At 34.7% G+C, this 20,587-nt stretch overlaps 1 protein-coding gene across 2 annotated transcripts in view; it reads right to left on the bottom strand.

The window, feature by feature from the left end:
- CNGB3 (cyclic nucleotide gated channel subunit beta 3) overlaps window positions 1-15,021 on the bottom strand; it is a 132,268-nt gene extending 117,247 nt beyond the window's left edge. For both annotated transcript variants that reach the window (XM_087864417.1, XM_045805641.1), the window contains exons 1-3: window positions 14,911-15,021; window positions 11,395-11,476; window positions 3,881-4,007 (exon numbers count right to left, since the gene is read on the bottom strand). In XM_087864417.1, coding sequence (XP_087720543.1) covers window positions 3,881-4,007; window positions 11,395-11,476; window positions 14,911-15,021 — 320 coding nt within the window. The remainder of the gene's footprint in view (window positions 1-3,880; window positions 4,008-11,394; window positions 11,477-14,910) is intronic.
- Window positions 15,022-20,587: the final 5,566 nt, after the last annotated feature.

Below are 20,587 nucleotides of genomic sequence, written 5' to 3'. Positions count from 1 at the left end.
TAGAGACTGATTGCTATTATGAACAAAGAAGACTATTCATAGAAATAACCTTCCTTCTTGGCATTATGGGTAGCAATGGTGATGAAGAGTCATATACTACACTGTAAAAGTCAGTCTTGCAGTGCATCCCAGTCACGGACTCTGAACGTTTCACTCACTTGCTTGTTCATCATTTAACCACTTAACCTATCAGCCATTCAACTCTGTCTCCTTTACCAGACATAGCTATTTGATGTTTCCAGGCAAAACACATCTTCTTTTGCTTGCTATTCATTAGTGTCCATCAAAATATACTTTTTTATATTAAAAAATAAGAATGTGCTGAGATGGAATGCCAGAAACAGGCCGTTTTTCTTGGTAATGGACAAATAGCATCAATGGGACCTTCCAGGGGTGAACCTCATGTCTTTCAGAAGCTAAATGATTCATCTGACAAGATAATGAATTGGTTGCTTTTTTTCAGGGAAGATTTGCAAAGAATTTCTTTTCCCTGGATAGACAATTTAGAAAATGTTGTGAAAGGATATAAAAAGAAAGGATAAAAGAAAGAAAGCTAGTTTAATATAAACGGATTCCAGCCAGAACTGTGGACATGTAATACTTGGATATCTTGAAAAATATCTCCTCCTGGGCTGACATGTATTTGAGATAAATATTATTACTGTGGCTAGAAAATTAGTTTTAGGTTTTATTTAGAATCTTATTGAAGGCTGGATGAAAAAAATCACAGAAGTGATTTTTATTTTATGAATTTACATCTTTATAATAATAATATAAACTTTACTCACCTTTTTGTGTTTATATAAATAGCTAAATAGACATAATATCTGAATTTGGCTTAAACGCATATCTATACTCTTTTATCCTTACAAAACAACATTTGAGACCCTTGTCACAAGGAAACATTACAAAGGTTCTATGTTAAAGAGTTTGGGGCTGGGTTGGTGATGTCTTAGTTCAGGCTGCTGTAACAAAGTATTAGGGACTGGGTGCTATGTAAACAACAGAAATTTATTTCTTACAGATCTGGGAACTGTAAGTCCACGATTGGCTTGCCAGCATAGTTGGGTTATGTTTAGAAATCTCTTCCAGTTTGCAGGTTGGGACATGACCTCTTTTTGCCCTCAGACTCAAACTGAAACGTTGGTTCTTTCTTGGTCTTAAGTCAGCCAGCTTTTGCACTGGAACTACACCTGCAGTTCTGGTTCTTAGGCCTTCATATTCAGACTAGAACTACACCATTGCCTCTCTTGGGCCTCTAGCTTTGCTGACTGAAGATATTGGGACTTCTCAGCCTCCATAATCATGTGATCCAATTCTTTACATAAAAATCTGTTATATAATATATACCTACAGATTTACTATATATACTATAGTATACATAGTACAGTATATATATACTGTTAGTTCTCTTGGTATCCATCTCTGCCCATCTTCTGAATATGACAGAAATTAAAGGTATAATCAATAATATCAAACTGTGCTTCACACACAGAGACAACAAAATCTATGACATGCATTCTCTTCAATATTTATTGATCAGCCTGGACACATAATCCCTATTCAATACAGGGCTTAAGGCAGAAGATAATGTAAATGCACTTAAAGCAAGAAATCTACTTTTAAATTTTATTTATAAATAACTTTTTGCAAATTCAAAAATTGAGGTGAGAAGCAGCCACGCACAAGCATCTATTGCCTGCAATCAATCAAATCCTTAATGTTTTTCTAGAAAAAAGAAACTTTTTAAAACCTGGCTTGCTCAAGGTTAAAGACGTTGATTTTTAATAACTGCAAATACCAAAGTGATCTTTACTCATTGAGAGTACTGTGAAATAGCACTGTCAATTGGAAGTTATTTTATAATTGATATTTTCTAGTGATGTATAAAAACCCTGCTGTCTAGGATTCTAGATATGATACTATTAATGCCTATGAAATCAAAACAGGAAGGCTTTGGTAAGTTGTACATGGTATTGGGACATTAGGATTCCCATATTAGTCAAAAGTGACACTGGAACTTCTAGTGACCCTTTAAAGTTGCTCCTTCAATGCAGCTGTTTTTCACTCATTCTTGAGGAAAAGTGTGACCAGCCATCTAACAATAAAGTAAGAGTTTTAAGCTAATTTGGATGTACTCAGTTTGTCAATAATTCTCAAGCCACTTTGCTGCCTATATTGCAGAAAGAATAATCAATTATTCCAGAGAAAAATCAATTCACAGGTACAAGAGACTGAAATAGGGCCAGTGTGACTGGAGTAGAGGGAAAGGAAGGTAGGGGAAGAGACAGACCAGGCATGGTCTTAAAGGTAATGTCAAGGAGTTTTGTGTTTTTGAGATATGCTGATTGACCCACTTTCTGGGTAATTGAAAGTTTTCCATTTTCATATTTCAGAAAAGTACAATACTGGAAATGGATTTGGGTTAAGAGGAATATATCCCTAAAATGTTAGCTATGGCTTTTACTTCAGTCCTTTGAAAACATACCTATCACCATTGGTTATTACAAAAAATAAAGTATATTAAAATAAATGGTAGAAATAGAGATTGGTTCAGAAGTTTAAGCCGTTGATTAAAGTAAGTGTATTGATGAGAGGGAGGAAAAAGTTCCACTGAGGAATTTGAGTCTTGTGCAGTCCAATCTTGGCTGAGCTGACCCTATTACTATAGGCAAACTAATTAACCTCCTTGTGCCTTGGCCGCTTATCTGTAGAGTAAAGATAATAATGACCTAAAATTACTGCAAATCATTCTATAAATACCAATAGTTATAAAAATAATATAAATAATTACTTAGCTCAGTTGTAAGATTTTAGTCTTTGTCCCAGAGTTTCATGTTTAAACTCTTTCTACCTAAATAGTATGTCAGGTTTAATTTTTGTCAAACAGCTTTTTACATGTATGCATGTGGTAGAGTGAGCTCTTGTTTAATTTTATATATAGCCAAATTTGTATTTACTGAAAATGCACTTTCTCTTTCTGATGCCTATCGTTCATCCTGCAATACATTGGGTTGTAGATTATCACTATAACTCCTATTGGCAGCACATCATTTAACAGTGGAGGAGCTGCTGAGAAAGAAGTGCGGAGAGGGATTTGGGGGGAGGAATAGATAACTTCTAATTTCTTTTTAAATGACAACTCTTTTTGCCTGTTAAATAAGAGTATGCTTTTATTGTTTCATAAGCCTATTGCAATTATATTAACTATAATTAAGCAATTCAAATTGGATCAGCGGGCACATAATAGCATGCCAAGAAGTGGCAAAATGAAGGGGCTCCTAGTTGTGTTTTATTGTGGATTCACTGATTCACATTGAAATTGTCATCTCTTTTGTGATATTTCCAATAATTTTGTGGAAAATGTTTATAAAACTGTATTCCTTCAGTGGCATACAGATTACCTGTTTCTGTAATTATTCTTGGTTATCATGCCACACTTTCTTTAGTAGATGAAAGGAAATAATAATTAAACAATAAAATATTTACAGAATTGGAATGACTTTCTTTGTGAACTCGGAGAAGAATCATATGTTGTCTTCAATTCCTTCTTTTTAAAATTCATGCCTAGTAAATATGTAGGCTGTTTCCATGATGATATTAATGACTCAGACATGTGACTGCCATGTTTTTGCTAGTGTGATTTGGCCTATAGCCAAACAGCTGCCTAGAGATCCTGGTTAGTGGCCAGGACTAGCTAGTAAGGAAGAGTGAACTGGATAGAAGAAACCAGCTTTAACTTCCAGCCAGTTCCTCTGTGTTATGTGACTACTGTTGTCCTGACCTTTGCTCAGCTAAAGTAGGGAATAAGCATTTGATTTCTTCAGTGCAGGCTGAGCAATATATCTAACGTGTATTATGTGTTTTATTGGATTCTTACCTGACTACGACTTCTTTCCCAGTTTCCATTTCTTTCTGCTCTGGAAATATTCCTTTTGATTCTGTCAGATTTTGATGGTCAGGGTTTGTGGTCAGATCTTTGAGCGAATTTTTCTCGGAGATTTCATCTATGGAAAGGAAACAACATATACACAGAAGAATATATGCCACTCTTGATAAGCCATATTGGACAGCATAAATTACAGAGACGCTGCTTGCTTCTCTAAAACAGTCTTAGGAATGCCTCCTTTAGGATTTCTGCTAAAACAAAGTAGGACCTTATGCAGGAGAAGTTACCTTGTAGATATCTTCAGGCTGATAAAAAGTATACTTAGAGTTGGTGTATTATGTAACAAAAGGTTCATATAGCATATTTCTCTTAGAAACTAGCAAAGCTGAGATTAATAAGGAATAATCATTCAAAAGGCCCTTTTCAGTTCTGCAAAGTATTATTCATAATTTGTGGCTGAAACTGAAGTCTCATAAAATTCAGAAAAATAAAACAGGCAGAAGTGATATCATTGACATTATTTTAGAATTTTGCATTCTAATTTTTTAGTGAAACCAATTTTTGTTTTTGGTTTGACCATCTTTAGCTATGACATCCTTTTTGAATAAGCAATGCAAGCTAATATGTATTAGCTTAATTTTCAGTCCAAAAATTAAAATTTTCCCTTCAAGCCTACAAATACAATTTCTAATTAATATAGTTTAAATTGTAGTGTACAAAGAGAATAATCAATTCACTGGTAAGTATTTGGATTATAGAGAAGATTTTAATGAAAGTCAATGGCCTAATGTAAAAGGAAAATATAGAAGGAGCAAAGAAATAGAATGAACAAAATTTAATAGTTATTCATTGTCCACAGTTTCTAATTTATTTTTAATTGGATGCACTGTGCTTAGGAAATTAGAATCAATGCTCAAATCGTAACTTTTATTTTTTGTAATAAACTATAATTGAAAAAACTTAAGCCAATCCCGTATTGAAAATCTGGATTCACAAAAATGATAAATCATGGGTGTGATCACTCACTTTCACAAAAGTTTTTACCATGTAAGTCCTTTAATATGAAAATTCCTATGATCCATCTAAAATCTTCCAGTGTACAAAACTTTTCAGGAACATGTTTCAGGAATAAAGGGAATCATAAAATGGACTCACTACTGAGAGTTTTAAAAAGTCTATGACTAAGAAAGCTTAAACCTCTGGATTTCCGAAAACAAGTTTCTTCATTATGTATCTCCTACGTACATTTATTTAGGAACTATAGTAATTTTAGCTAAAAGATAGAAACCACAGTAGTAGCTTTAAATGAAAAACCTCCAAATTCCTAACTTTACTTAGGATACAAAGGACCATTACTATAATCATGTCCTTGGAGTCTGTGTCTAAAGACTATATTCCAGATGAAATGTTTCCACGTGTATGGAATCTTACTGAGAGTGCAGGATAGGGTCCCTTTTATACAAGCACATGTGGTACACTAGTGGGCTTATCAGTATTGAACAGATTTCAGAGTAAAAAAATTGCATTTTCAATATGTCATTTTGTACTAAGAGGCTTTTGGTAGAAATAAGAGAGAAGAACCTATTTTCCCTATGTATTTGGGTCAAGCCATATTTTCCCATTTCTTCTTAACCAAAAAAAAAAAAAAATCATTTTTCAGATCTCTAACATTATACTACATTGCTGCCTAGGAAAGTGACAGCCAAATTTTTTTCCTATGTCTACAAACACTGGGGTAATTACTTTAAGATCTTTTAAAGCAGAGTTCTTAACCTCTGGCCACAGATGTATAGTACACTCATGGATTGGAACTTTTGAGACTGTATGATGCATATACATTTTTTACATGGAGAGGATTTAAGGTTAACATGAGCTCCTCAAAGAAGTCTGGGCCAAAAAAGGGTTATGAACCATTGTGTTCACATATTTTTCTAGGAGCACTTGCATCCCTGCCCCTAAATTAGTATTGAAATAGAGCATGAAACATGAGAAAAAGAATCATAAAAAAATCCCTCCTAAATATATAAAACAAGCAGAATCTGTAAAACAGAGTATTTCTTAGGAGGCTTTTATTGACCATTTCTTATAAAAGCATGTGAATATAAGCTGCATCACATACTTCCATTACTCATTCAAGCTATAGCATATGCATTACATTTACAGTATTACTTTTCTGCTAGTACCAATTAAATGACTGACTACTCTGTAACAGTTCTTTTCTTCCCTTCTAATAAGGAATTTCTGTTTATCATCATAACATTTGGATTAAACTAACTCTAATTAGATCCTTGTACCTTACCAGATCTTTTCTAGACATTACCAACCCCTTCTAAAATGACACTGCCTTTACTATGGCAAGTGTAGGCTATTTAAAAATTAATTCCAGCCTAATTTGCTTTGTGGATAAGCATTTTAATTACAAAATAAATCCTTAATCACAGCTCGTTGGTGAAGATAAGAAACCAGTTATTGCCCATTCTTGGATTCAAAGCAGAACAACTTTAAACATACTCATGAGAACTTAAAACAAAAGGATCACTGTCAACTATAGTCAGTGTGGGTGTCTTTTTATCCATGCAGCATGTTATTTGTTTGTGGGAACAGATGGTCAGATTGTTTGCATCATCCTCATCACGAAAGAAATCTAAAATACACTGCAAATCTTGGTCTGGCATCTGGGTGAATTTTTGTCAACCTCACACTGTAGTTTTCCCCAGCTTCACACATGGACAGCAGGATTCCCTCTTTTGTGGCTGCCCAAATGAATAGTGTATATCTTTTCTGCCAACTGTGCTCTTTGCACATCGTGTAGCAATTGCCAGATCTCATCAGTACACTTAGTCAAATTCTGCCCTGGAATGTGTGCCCACGGCAGATAGAAAAATCTGGAATTAAAGTGTTCTGATATGGTTGCTTTTATTGGATGTGCAAGAATGAGTATTGAATTTGCCCTCCACACACCTGGCTGATTCTGTCTTTGGCCTGGCAGCGTCTCACCCTGGACCTCCGTAATACCGTTTCAGACTGTTTGGCCCCCTTGTAGCAGCGCATTGTAGAGACCTGTGCAGGTGTGAAACATCTGCTTCTGTCTTCAAGTGAGGAAATAAGTGATGCAGAAAGCCATTAACCTTCCACATTTTGTCAGTGGCACTAAATAATTGCTGGAAAAGGAGGAATCCAAAGAACCTAATTGGGTTCCCTAATTGGGAATAAGGTTGTGAATTAGACAGGTGTTGGTTCAGTTGGCTTTTTTTAGATGGATATAAAAAGGAAAAGACTTGAAAATGCTTTCATTTGTTGGAATGTTTGATGTGGGTGATAATATCATTTGGTTGGATTTCTAACTCTTAAAACCCCAAATACATTGTGGGTTCTGTCTCAAAAACAAACCTCCTTTTATTAGATACCAACAATATCTGAGTAATCAGGTGTTAGGTGAATTAACAAAAACTAAGTCTAAGTACTTTGATTACATGCATAAATGACACTATCATTTTCATCTTAATGAATGAACGTTTGGAATAAAATGATGAATAACACAGTTTTAAGAGTGTATAATTTATGATTATTCTCTGGTTCTCAAGATTGTATTTTTGACTCAGCCTGTGTTTAATTTTGTAGTTACTGGAATATATAGTGTTCTTACAATAATTTTAATTATAGCAATTTGACCATACTTGAAATTTTATGATATCTTTGTGGATTGTCAAATGGCATGGAGGAAGCTGACAAATGTTATAGTGACACATATAAAATGGAACCTGAAGGAATGCCCTAACATGCCACAGAATTTGAAAAATGTAATACTGTACATTAGAAATGCTCATGAAAACTATAAAAAATCCAGAGGAGAAGAAATCAGAGTAGGTGAGAGTTCCGGAAACCATCTCATAAGGAATGGTTAAGGAACTGGGGGTCTTTAGCTAAAGTACCAAAGACCAACTAGAGACATAGCAGTTATTTCAAATTCTTTGCAGAGCTGTTGCATAGAAATGACTTAGTTCATATATACCAGAAGGCAGAAGAAAGATCCATCAATGGGATTTACAAAACAGACAGACAAAATCCCAAACATTCTAACAACTAAACTTGTCTAATAGTGAAACATATGGCTTTGTGAGGCAGCGAAAGGTATGCAAGCAGATGCTGGAGACTGCATTAAGGGAGGTAAGATGGAGTCCTTGCATTGGGTCAGAGGTTAGAAGTCCTCTAGTCAGCGTTAAGTGCCAGAAAGTCCTGAAAGGATTTTTATATTTAGGCAGTTTTTTAAAAAAAATTTAAGATACATCATCACAAGTAAAGTAATGAATAAATCAACAAACAAAAAATACAGATCCATCTAAGGTAGCTTTGGTACTGTGTCAGGATGAAGGATCCTGTCCTCTCTTAATGTCATGCTTAGTTTCAGGTACTTTTGAACTGGGATTAATTATCTAGAAAATACATTTTATGTCCATGGATTAAGGAGTGTGGTGAGTTAGTGGTGTTGGGTACTAAACACAGAACTCTAATCCTTACATCACTAATTCTCTGGGTGACTATGGATAAGGTGCTTTTCTATAATAGTTTCCTCATCCATAAAATGAGAAATACTTGTGTCATGGGGATTTCTGTGAGGATTAGATAAAGACTCCATTTAAGAAAAATGTAATATAAACACAAAGTGTTCCACTAGCCTGACTGGGGTAAATTATCTTTTTTTTAAAAAAAAATATATAAACTCTTTCAGATCTGCACAGTATTGACACATACGAGACATGCAGGAGATTTTATTTACTTAACAGTGTTTCAGGAATCAGGAAACCAGAATGCAACTTCTTACAAATAGCTATATTCTGTAGCAGAAAAAAAGCCTAAAAGCATAGTTTGATTTAATTGAATTGTGCAGATATATTTAAATCATGCAAACTATAAAATATATGGCATTTTATCAGAAAAATTAAAAATAAAAATAAAAAACATCCAATCCACATTAGCTTGAGTTTCTTTTCAGTTTATAAAATAGGCGGAAACTGAGGAAGTTTTGCAGTTAAGAGTGTGGTCTTCTGTTTGATATTTAAAACAAAGAATAATCTCTATGCTTAACTTCTCCTAGCTGATCAGCTCTCCTTGCCTCTTCATCTTTAGCAAGGCAGCTCTGTTCTGTATTATACACAGGAATGGTTATTGATTGTGCACACAGATGGGCACCTGACCTAAAGAAGGTGGTCAGTCCACAGCTGGCTGGTGATTTGGGTTGTAGGCTGTGCCCAGTGGGAATGATGTTTGTTATCTAAGTCAGTCAGACCATTCTCTCTGGAATTTAGACTGGGAAATGAGTAGATGGGAGTGAAAGCAGTCCAGGGTAGACTGCAGAGAGAAATGCTGCAGTCAGTTTTTATTTCAGTGATTTAAGAAGAGAGTATTCAAACATTTTAAAAAGTCGACATTTAAAAATTGGGAGATTTCAAATTAAAATCTGTATTTGCAGTCTCTCTCAATGTTTGGCAGCACTTGCCTCTCATCCCCACATGGCAGTGATTGGTTGGCTGAGTGGCCTCTGGCCTTTTTAGACAGGGCATGCATGATCCTCATTTACATTATCTGACTTCTCTCAACGTTGGAATTTATCAACCTCCGTGCTAAATGTTCTACATGTATTAACTAATTTAATTTGTACCCACAACCTAGAAGATTGATGACAGTATTATCCTTATTTTATAGACAAGCAAACTGAGACTCAGAGATGTCAACTATCTTGACTAAGGCCACTCAAAGCTATTAAGTGGTAGAGATATAATTTGAATCCAAGCGTGTCGAACTCCAAAACCAGTGCTCTTTCTAGTACAATATACTTCCGATATACTGAATTTATGTTATTGATTGAAGCAAAACTCAATTTCTTATGTCTTTTTTGTTACTTTTTTAAGTACAGGGTATTTTAAAGCCATATAGATTAGTTTTCTCTTGCTGTAGCAAACAAGCTGAAAGGCTTAGAACAACACTGGTTTGTTCTTCAGCTTACAGAGGCTGCCTGTGTTCCTTGGTGTGTGTCCCTTTCTCCATATTCAGATTGCATCACCCCATCTTCTGCCTTTGACCCTCCTGCCTTCTTCCTATAAGAACCCCTTGATTATATTGAGGCCTTCTGGATAATCTTCCCATACCACGATCCTTAACTTAATAACATCAGCATTTTTCCCCCTCATGTAACAAATTCATAGTTTTTAGGGATCACAGTATGGATGTCTTTGAGGAGCCATTATTCAACCTACCATACCATACTAGCTATGGGCACCTAACTCTGATCCATTTCCACACTAAGTCACCTTACAGTATCATAAACTATTGGAGAAGTCATTTACATATCCTCTACTGGTACCAAAACATTTTTTAAAGAAGGATTTAATGTACTATAAGTGAAGTGGAAGCCCAAAAAGATGATTATAATCAAAAGAGGACTTTAGAAAGTTATTTTTTATTTGAATCCAAAATGTATCATGTTCTTCATTTCCATGGCGGATAAAAATTAAACCAGCTCTGTAGAAGATAAGAGTTCTATAATCAGAAATCAACATCTGCAGATATTGTGACATTGCACCTGCATGTTTTGAAGTGAAGAATATAAAAATACCAAGCACATATAAAAGACTATCTTTAAACACTAATAATTTTGCTTTTTCAAAACAAAATATCTTAAATATAACTGTTATTCCTATTAAAGCCTTTGAAGACATGCTAAGTCTGCAGATTTAAATGAAACTATTTTTTTCCTTTCCACTCAAAAAGCTTCTCTGTTAAATGAAGCTTCCACAAGAGTTTTTATTACCAGCTATGAAAAATTAAGCTTACAAATACACTTTGAAAAAAGTATAACAAGGATAAGAATAAACTTGTCATCCCAAAGATGTGATCCTTGGTTTCATACCATTAAGGTTGTATTTTTATGTGAGAAGAACTGTTGATTTGAAACCATCGCTATTATAAAATAACTCATAGTAAAACAGAATGGTAGCAGAACATACAGGTGTATATGTCCAGTGGTTACTCAGAAAATATTGGATAGGGTCTTAAAAAAGGAATTGGATCTGCTATGGAATCACTGATACAGGGATGAGTTATGGTAGCCTTAGGAATAGATGCGATTTCTAATGGAGAGAGTTTAAAGGAAGAAGAGCAGAGGTCTGAGCATTGAAACCTTAAACATGTACAATACACATCAATTTCATTTTTTAACATTTATCTGAAATTATATTGTTCATTATATGCCTATGTTAACACAGACTTGGCCCATACTGTTTGCTACTGTGTCTCCAGTCCATAGACCAATGCCTGGCACATAGTAGGTAACAAAAATGCATCTATTGAGTAAGTGACTGAATGAAGAAATAATGTTTTTATAAACATTCAGATCTTTAAGGTAACTCAGGTATGATTTACCAGGTGATTCACCTAGTCAAGGTAACACATTTCAGAGAGATATGCATTACTTTATAGATTTTTTTCCCAATAGATTGGGTTCTGACCTTGTATTTTGGTGTGTGACTCTTCAAATGTGACGGGAGTCATCTTGGTTTGGAGAGATTTCTTTTCACTTTTGTTTTCTCTCTTTAAGAAACAAAATAAAGATTATACACCACGAATTTACATAAAATAAATTTAAATGTAAAATAAAACACAGAGTTTTTCATTCAGTGATCAGGCCAATCATTAAAGTTTATCATTTGTTTCAGGTATACTACAAATGATAATTCTTGTACTTAAATGAATATTCTTGGCTCTACTATTGGATAATCAGCCCTGACCTTCACAGCTTGCTGGCCTCAGGTACTCTCGTTTTGTCAGTGTGGCTGCTGCATCTCCCTGGCACATGTTCCTCCCAATTTCAGTCTTCACTCCCCACAGCCCTAGTATTGGTCCTGGTCTATGTCTTTAGTAGTAGAACTTAAAGTGATGGAGAGAGGAAAGTGGTCTGGTTTCTTGAAAATTCAGAGCTCTATTCTTCTCTTAAACTTCATTTGCCTTTACCTCGTCATTTGTCTGAGCATCTAAGCTTTCCTTTGAAATGTATGTATGTCTCATTGGATGTGGTCAGTGTATATCTGAGGATGTTCCTATGGGGACAGAGTGAAATAAGGTATAAGGTTAGAACACAGAAATGTTGGCTTCCAAGCTGTTCACAGTCTAGTAGGGGAAACAAACACACAAAAATGTAAATGCAAGGAAGTGTTATAGGTGATGAGACAATGTCTGTAGAGGATAGAACAGGGCATAAATATGGTGTGGTCAATTCCACTGGAGTAGAAGGAAAGGGAGAAGACTATTACAAATCAAGATTTTTTTTTTTTTTGGATGAACAGGGCATGGAAAATATTCCAGGCAGAGCATGCCTGTTTACCAAAACTTCAAGGTGTGACTCTTATACAGGTTGGGGGAGACTAAAGTAGAAGTGGTTTAGTGGGTAAGAGTATGAGAAAATAAGCCTAGCTAAATAGGCAGGGACAAGGGCCTTGAGAGTCTCATAAGCCTTGATGTGGAGTTTGACATTACTTATAGGCACTGTATGTCAGGAACATTTTAAACTGGAAAATAAATTAATCAGATGATTTAATTTAAGCCTGACAGTAACCATATGTGTTCGGCAAGACAGCTACTATTATTCTTATGTTATTGAGTAGGAAATTGATTAAGTAGCTACAAAGATATGGATCCCTGGATATATTATGAAGTACTGGTAAAGCCTTCTGAATTCAATTAAGTACTTTTACATTATATTATGATGCTATTCAAACAATTTTCATCATAGCCTTTTTATGTATACAAATGTAGATTTATGTGAATGGTGTCTTATTCTGGATTAGTCTGAGTTTACAGATTTTGATTTATTGGTTATTGACAAATGGAAGTCACCTATGATATTTTGGTTGAGAACTAACCCTTTAAATGACACTTTAAAAGAACAATGCAAATTGATTTATTCATTCCTGAATATCTTCCTATAGGCCTCAAATCATCTATTTGTATTTCAGAAACTTGTTGTTTAAATGCCATTTTAAAACATTATATTCTGTGGATAAAAAATGGTTTTAACTTTCTGTCATTTTTAATATTTAGCATATTTGAAACTAGAGAATAACTACTTCCTCTGCCAACGTGTTATTAATCTAAAGAGTAGACACAAATAATTTCCCAGAATATGCCTTTTAAGATACAATGTGATGCCAGAAGAATTCATGTTAACATCCATAAATTAGTACCGTCGGAATGTTATGGGATATACACAAGAATTGTTCTACTTGTTTCTAGTCTAAGTACTTCTCCAGTATTATTGTTTCTGAAGGAAAGAAAACTCTATAAGGAGTTTTTGTTCTTTTTGCCTTCTCGCTAACATTCCTTTATCCTGCAAGTAGAGTATTTAGAAAGTTGATTCAACTAATATTCATTTGTTCTGAAGAAGTATAGCCTAGAGATTTGGCCCTCAGGTGCTGAAGTCAGAACGGGGTTCCAGTCCAAGCTTTGCCAGTTGTTAGCTGTGTGTAAGCAGCAAATTATAACAGGTCTCATGGTTATTCTGAAGATTTAATACAATAGTACGGAAGAGGACAGCACCTTGCCTGGCACATAGTAATTATTGTTAGCTATTACTTTCTCTGAGAGAATAATGTATTAGTTATTTTTATGTGCTCTGTTGAAAAATAATCATGATAGGCAGGGGTTAGGTATCATTGTAGTGACTTTCCCAGCAAGAAACACAAGACTAGCTGAAGGAAAATACCCAGTTCAATATTTGTGATATCCCATGAGTTTTTAAACATATAAATAATTTCAAAGTGTAGGATTATTTATTTTAGAATGAGAATTAGAAAGAAGTCAAGGGCACTCTCATGAAGCAATGTTAAGCACATCCTCCGTATCTGCTCTCCATTGCAAACACAGTCAATGTTAATCAGAAATGAAAGGCAAATTTTCCAGGGCCAATGCTAAGTAATCTTGGTGTTTTCTATACTCTAGGCTCATTTAAACCTGAATCATTAGACTATGCTTTTTAGTCCCTGAGGTACACTCCTGCTTGTGCTTGACATCTTTCATCCAATTCTTTTAGATGGGAAGATAATTATTGCTCTAAAAATCTTACGTAACACTTTAAGGTAAATCTAGTCAGTAATTTATGAAAATTGTTCTATAGATAGTTGTAAGTGAATATTGATCATATAATTATCACTTTGAACTTAAATCTGTCATATAAACACAAATTACTTATAATAATAATAATAATAATAGCCATTTGGGAAGGTTCTACTATGCACTTTAGATATACTGTCTCTAGTTTATACAACAAGGCTACGAAGCAGGTATTATCTTCATTTTACAGATGAGTAGACCTAGAACTTATGAAAAATACTTATCTAGAGCAGGGTTCCTCCACTTCGGCAGTATTGAAATTTTGAACTGGATAATTCTATATTGTGAAGGGCTGCCCTGTACATTCTAGGATGTCTAGCAGCATCTCTGGTCTGTACTCACTAGATGCAAGTAACTTCTCTACCCCTGAGCTGTGACAACCAAAAATAACTCCATACATTGTCAATTGTCCTGAGTGGCAAAACTGTTCCCTTTTCAAGAACTCCTAGTAGAGCACTTACTGTTAAACTGTAGTTTACCACAGCCAGGATGCTTGACATTCTTTGTTTAAACTAATTCATATAGCCTATTTAATAGTTGAGAAATTATTTCATTTTAGATTATGTAGAAATGTAAATCAGCAATGAGAAGTCTTACTTGGCTTTTCCAACTCCTAATGTAGTCTTCTAAACATTTATTAATCTGTTTTAAAGCAAATATACAAAAAATAAAGCAAATATATCTAGTATATATAAAACAATGTGGATAAAACTCCAAAGACAAATAGCATGACCCAAATGGTAGCAGGTGAAACAGCAAAGCAATCTTACACACCAAAGTATATATTAAAACACTGGACAAAAATCCATCACTAGACAAAAAATGATGATAATCAAGACTGATTTAGGAATGTAGCATACCTGTCTTTTGGATTGCTGAAGCTGATTGCTTGGGTCAGGACCTCGTTTATTCTCATCGTTCCCTTCGCTAGGCTTCACCTTGTTGGATTTTATTGTCAACGATTTAAGCATTTTCTCTGAGGTGGTTCTGAAAACTTCTGTTTTTACGACTTTGTCTCAAGGTAGAGCAACGTACTTTGTTTTTCTTTTCATTAGTAGACAAGCCAATTAGTTGTTTAATCGGGATTTTGTTCTCGTTAATTCCTAGAGGCAACGCTGTAGCTAGTCAGGGCTTTGGCTTAAAAGCAGCCAATTACTTTTGCTTGGGTGATTTGAATTCTGCTTATGAACTTTAAAGAGTCAAAATGCCCCTGAGAATAGTTTATAAGTGGAGGATTAAACAAAACTTCATTGTTGATTTGAATTGTTTAAATGTGATCACATTGCCCATTGGTTTATTTATTTTTCTTTTCTAATTACCCACCTACCCATCTCCATCTATCTAATTTAATCAAAGTAACATGAAAATAATTAAAAAATACTATGTGCATAAGGACTTTTAATATAAGGAACAGTTCATTCCCCCAAAGTTCCCCTCTCTGGCCCTACACCATGAGACAACTATTTTTTTTTCCTTTTTCTGTCCTTCTGGTGTTTTTTTCATAAGTGCTTTATTAATTGATCAGATTAATGGAACTCTTAGAAATCATAGTGGAAAATGAGAAAATGAGGCTTTGCATTCCCAATAGCCTAAATGTTCATCTCAGATTCATAATAATGATTATATTAGAATTAAGCAAAGAGTATGTTAGTTTGCTAGGGTTGCCACAGCAAATTACCACAGACTGGGTGACTTAAACAACAGACATTTATTTATCACAGTTTTGGAAGAATTATTAATGTCCTAGATCAAAGTGTCAGTAAGGTTGGTTTCTTCTGAGGGTCACGAGGGAGGGAAATACTCTAAGTCTCTTTGGCTTGTAGAGGGCTATCTTCTCCCTGTGTCTTCACTTTGTCTTCACCTTGGTCAGGTTTGTGTCCCAATTCCTTCTTCTTAAAGGATGCCAGTCATACTAGATTAAGGCCCACCTCAATGAGCTTATTATAACTTAATTACCTCTTTAAAGACCCTAACTCAAATGCAGTCATATTCTGAGGTCCTGGGGATTAGGACTTCAATATGAATTTTTGAGAAAATATAATTCAACCCGTAACAGAGACAGTATATTTGATAAAAACAGTTTAGAGGATATGTATTTCATTGCTCAGAAGCAATTTGTTCTAAAACTTCTTACAAGTTTACAGTTTTCTCACAAATCACTGGAATATCATATAAGTTACATATGTGATTTCTAGTTTTATAAGCCTAGATAATTCCATTGGATTATTGATTTCATAAATTGTTAAAAAATATTTTACTGCACCATGGATACTTTTTTCTGAACCAATAAAGTTAAACCTTTTGAAGGAGGAGACTTATTTTATTCCCACATCACCTTTATATAGAATACAAACTCAAGTCTCTGCTAAATAAAATTAAAAAAATTTTTTTAAATTTTTATTTAAATTCCAGTTAGTTAACATACCGTGTACTATTAGTTTCAGGTGCACAATATAGCAATTCAACACCCATACAACACCCAGTGCTCATCACAACAAGTGCACTCCTTAATCCCTGTCATCCATTTAATCCATCCCCCCACCCACCTACCCTCTAGTAACCATCAGTTTGTTCTTGATACCTGAGTTTGTTTCCTGGTTTGCCTCTCTCTCTCTTTTTTTTTGTCCCTTTGTTCATTTGTTTTGCTTCTTAAATTCCACATAGGAGTGAAATTATATGGTATTTTTCTTTCTTTGACTGACTTATTTTGCTTAGCATAATTCTCTAGCTCTATCCATGTCATTGCAAATGGCAAGACTTCATTCTTTTTTATGGCTGAGTAATATAATATTACAGTGTGTGTGTGTGTGTGTGTGTGTGTGTGTGTGTGTGTGTGTGTACCACATCTTCTTTATCCATTCGTCAGTCAAGGGACACCTGCACTGTTTCCATTATTTGGCTATTGTAGATAATGCTGCTATAAATATCAGGATGCATGCATCGCTTTGAATTAGAATTTTTGTGTTCTTTGGGTAAATATCCAGTAATGCAATTGCTAGATGGGAGGGTAGTTCTATTTTTAACTTTTTGAGGAAGCCCCATATTGTTTTCCAGAGTGGCTGCACCAGTTTATATTCCCACCAACACTGCAAGATAGTTCCCCTTTTTCTGCATCCTCGCCAATACCTGTCTTTTCTTGTGCTGTTGATTTTAGCCATTCTGACAGGTGTGAATTGACATCTCATTATAGTTTTGATTTGCATTTCCCTAATGATGAGTGATGTTGAGCATCTTTTCATGTGTCTGTTGGCCATCTGGATGTCTTCTTTGAAAAATGTCTATTCATGTCTTCTGCCCATTTTTTAACTGGATTATTCATTTTTTGGGTGCTGAGTTTTATAGGTTCTTTACATATTTTAGATATTAACCATTTTTCAGATTGTTGATTGTTTCCTTCACTGTGCATAAGCTTTTTGTTTTGGTGTGGTCCCAACAGTTCATTTTTACTTTTATCTCCCTTGCCTCAGGAGGCATATCTAGAAAAATGTTGATATGGCCAATGTCAAAGAAGTTATTGCCTGTGCTCTCTTCTAGGATTTTTATGCTTTCAGGTCTCACAGTAAGATCTTTAATCCACTTTGAATATTTGTTTACAGTGTTAGAAGGTGGTCTAGTTTCATTCTTCTGCATGTTGTTGTCCAGTTTTCTGAAAACCATCTGTTCAAGAGACATTCTTTTTCCCATTGGATAGTCTTTTTTTTTTTTTAAAGATTTTATTTATTTATTTGACAGAGACAGCCAGGGACAGAGGGAACACAAGCAGGGGGAGTGGGAGAGGAAAAAGCAGGCTCCTAGAGGAGGAGCCTGATGTGGGGCTTGATCCCTGAACGCTGGGATCATGCCCTGAGCTGAAGGCAGATGCTTAACGACTGCGCCACCCAGGCGCCCCTCCCATTGGATATTCTTTCCTGCTTTGTGGAAGATTAATTGGCCAAATAGCTGTGGGTTCATTTCTGGGTTTTCTAATCTGTTCTATTGATCTATGTGTCTATTTTTGTCCCAGTATCATACTGTTTTGATTACTGCAGCTTTGTAATATAACTTGAAATCCAGAGTTGTGATGCCTCCTCTGCTGATCAGAATTTAATTGAAAGCCCTTTAAGATACCTGACAACTTAGTTCTCACTTGTATCTAAGTCAGACCTAATTAAATATATTATACCTGCAGCATTTACATTTACATGTGTCTTCAATACATAGCACCATGATATGTTGCTTCATTCACTAAATGTTTTCCTGCACCTGTGTCTTTTCCCCAAAAGATAGATGGAAAGGTCTTTATCATCAGAACCTTTTGCTATGCCACTTCTGGTATCACCTTGTCACCTAATGCTGGATCTTTTCATTGCATCTATACCATTTTAGCCAGAAATGTAGAATATCCTATTATTTCTTTCACAATTTGACTGTTAGCCAAAATCACTTTCCAAAAAACTCAAAAATTTGTTTGAGGGACATTTCATCAATGATTACATTGGAGGTCTATGAAATTTTGGTGAAGACCTCATCTCCTTTTTGGAAGTCTACGGTCAAACAGAGGGTAGAAAAGAAAGGTGGCAATCATAGTCTCTAGGAGAGTCATGGATCTCTCATTTCCATCCTGGTAGTGACATATCCAGTAGATGCAGGGATACCCCAATGTAAGACCTTAATGACATTTTGATTATTAAAATATAGACAATTATCAATTGGAGGGATGAGGAAACAAGATAACCCCTGGTTGTCTGCACATTTTTACTCTATGTGCCATCCAATAATAGCAATAAGAGCATTGAAATGGCTACTTTTCATCATAAACTAAGTTATTCTTCACAATCCATCTCTTGTAGGTTTAAACATACAAATATCTGTGAACAACCAATTCTTATCTTCAATAGATTCTTCTTGACAAACATCTCAAAGACCCAGTTGAACAGTCAGGATTCAATGTCCTTTTACAATACACAATATCACATCATGATCTTATACTTTAACCGGTTAGCTTTTTAAAAAATATTGAACATTTTAAAAAATGCTAAAATGAATGTCACTTACAGAAATTTGTTCTGCTCTCTTAAAATTAAAGTAATTTACATAATAGAAAGTGCCCTTTCCATGTTCTGAAAATACTTTTATTTATTTATTTTTTATTATAATAATTTTTATTTTGTTATGTTAGTCACCATACAGTATATCCTGTTTTTGATGTAATGTTCCATGATTCATTATTTGTGTATATTGCATGGTGCACTGGGTGTTATATGAAAATATATAAAGTGAAGTTGCTTGCTACACTGAGTTCCAAGGACACCTGAAACATTAGAATCTGGAAAAATTTAATGAATTAATTAAATTTTACCTGTTTTTCCTGGGTAATATAAACTTTTTCTATAAATGCAAAAATGTTACCTTAAAATAAAAAATCCATGACTGTAGTTGGAGCATAAAAATACTTGAATATTTTGAGAAGGAATTGTCAATGTCCAGCACTAATTATTGGTGGAAGCTTATTCCTTAATTTGCCTTATTTCAGAAATTAACTAAAACTTATTTTTTTCCAACTTTATTGATATATAATTGGCATATAACACTGTACAAGTTTAAGGTGTACAGTACAATAATTTGATAAATGTATGTATTGTGAAACATTTACTGCAATAATATTAGTTAAAGCATCCTTCACCTCACATTAATACCATTTGGTTGTTGTAATGGTGAGAGCATTTAAGTTCTACTCTCATAGCAACTTTCAAGTACACAATACAGTATTGTTAACTATAGTTATTTCTGTTGGTTATTTCTACATTGCTAAAAAATCTGCTTATTCTACTTTTTCTGTGTATGTAAATTTGAATCTGAAACCTGTGAGGCACAGTTTCAACATTAAGAATTGTTAAGGGGATGGGGCGCCTGGGTGGCTGAGTCAGTTAAGCTTCTCCCTTTGCCTCAAGTCATGATCCCAGGGTCCTGGGATTGAGGGTCTTGGGATCGAGCCCTGCATCGGGCTCTTTGCTCAATGGGGAGCCTGCTTCTCCCTCTTTCTCTGCCTGCCACTTCCCCTGCTTGTGCTCTTTCTCTTTCTGTCAAATAAATAAATAAAATCTTCAAAAAATTAAAAGAATTGCTAAGGAGAAACAAACAAATGAAAAGAACAATACAAAAACAAACTCATAGATACAGAGAACAGATTGATGGTACCAGAGGGGAAGGAGGTTTGAGGGTGGATGAAAAGGGTGAAGGGGGTCAACCGTATGGTGATCAATGATAACTAGGCTTTTGGTGGTGATCACATTGTAGTGCATACAGATATTGGATTATAATGTTGTACATCTGAAAGTTATGAAATGTTATATACCAATTTTGCCTCAATTAAAAAAAAAAACTTAAGGGAACTTTATTTTCCTACCCAGAGCCTAGATAAACTTTCTTAATATTCTGGGCTGTTGGATGAATTTTTTTTGTCAGTTCACCAAGGATGCAGTTCTTTTAAGGGGATCTTGTCTTTGTTTTTATTTTGTTTTTAAAGGGACCACTTATTTTGTGCACTTTTCAATGAAA

This window comes from Ursus americanus, chromosome 9, assembly GCF_024610735.1.
Source record: "Ursus americanus isolate L20-20 chromosome 9, mUrsAme1.1.p, whole genome shotgun sequence".
In the NCBI taxonomy this organism is placed as follows: Eukaryota; Metazoa; Chordata; class Mammalia; order Carnivora; family Ursidae; genus Ursus; species Ursus americanus.
Note: the sequence above shows the minus strand (reverse complement) of the source record. Positions and strands in the feature narration are given on the sequence as shown.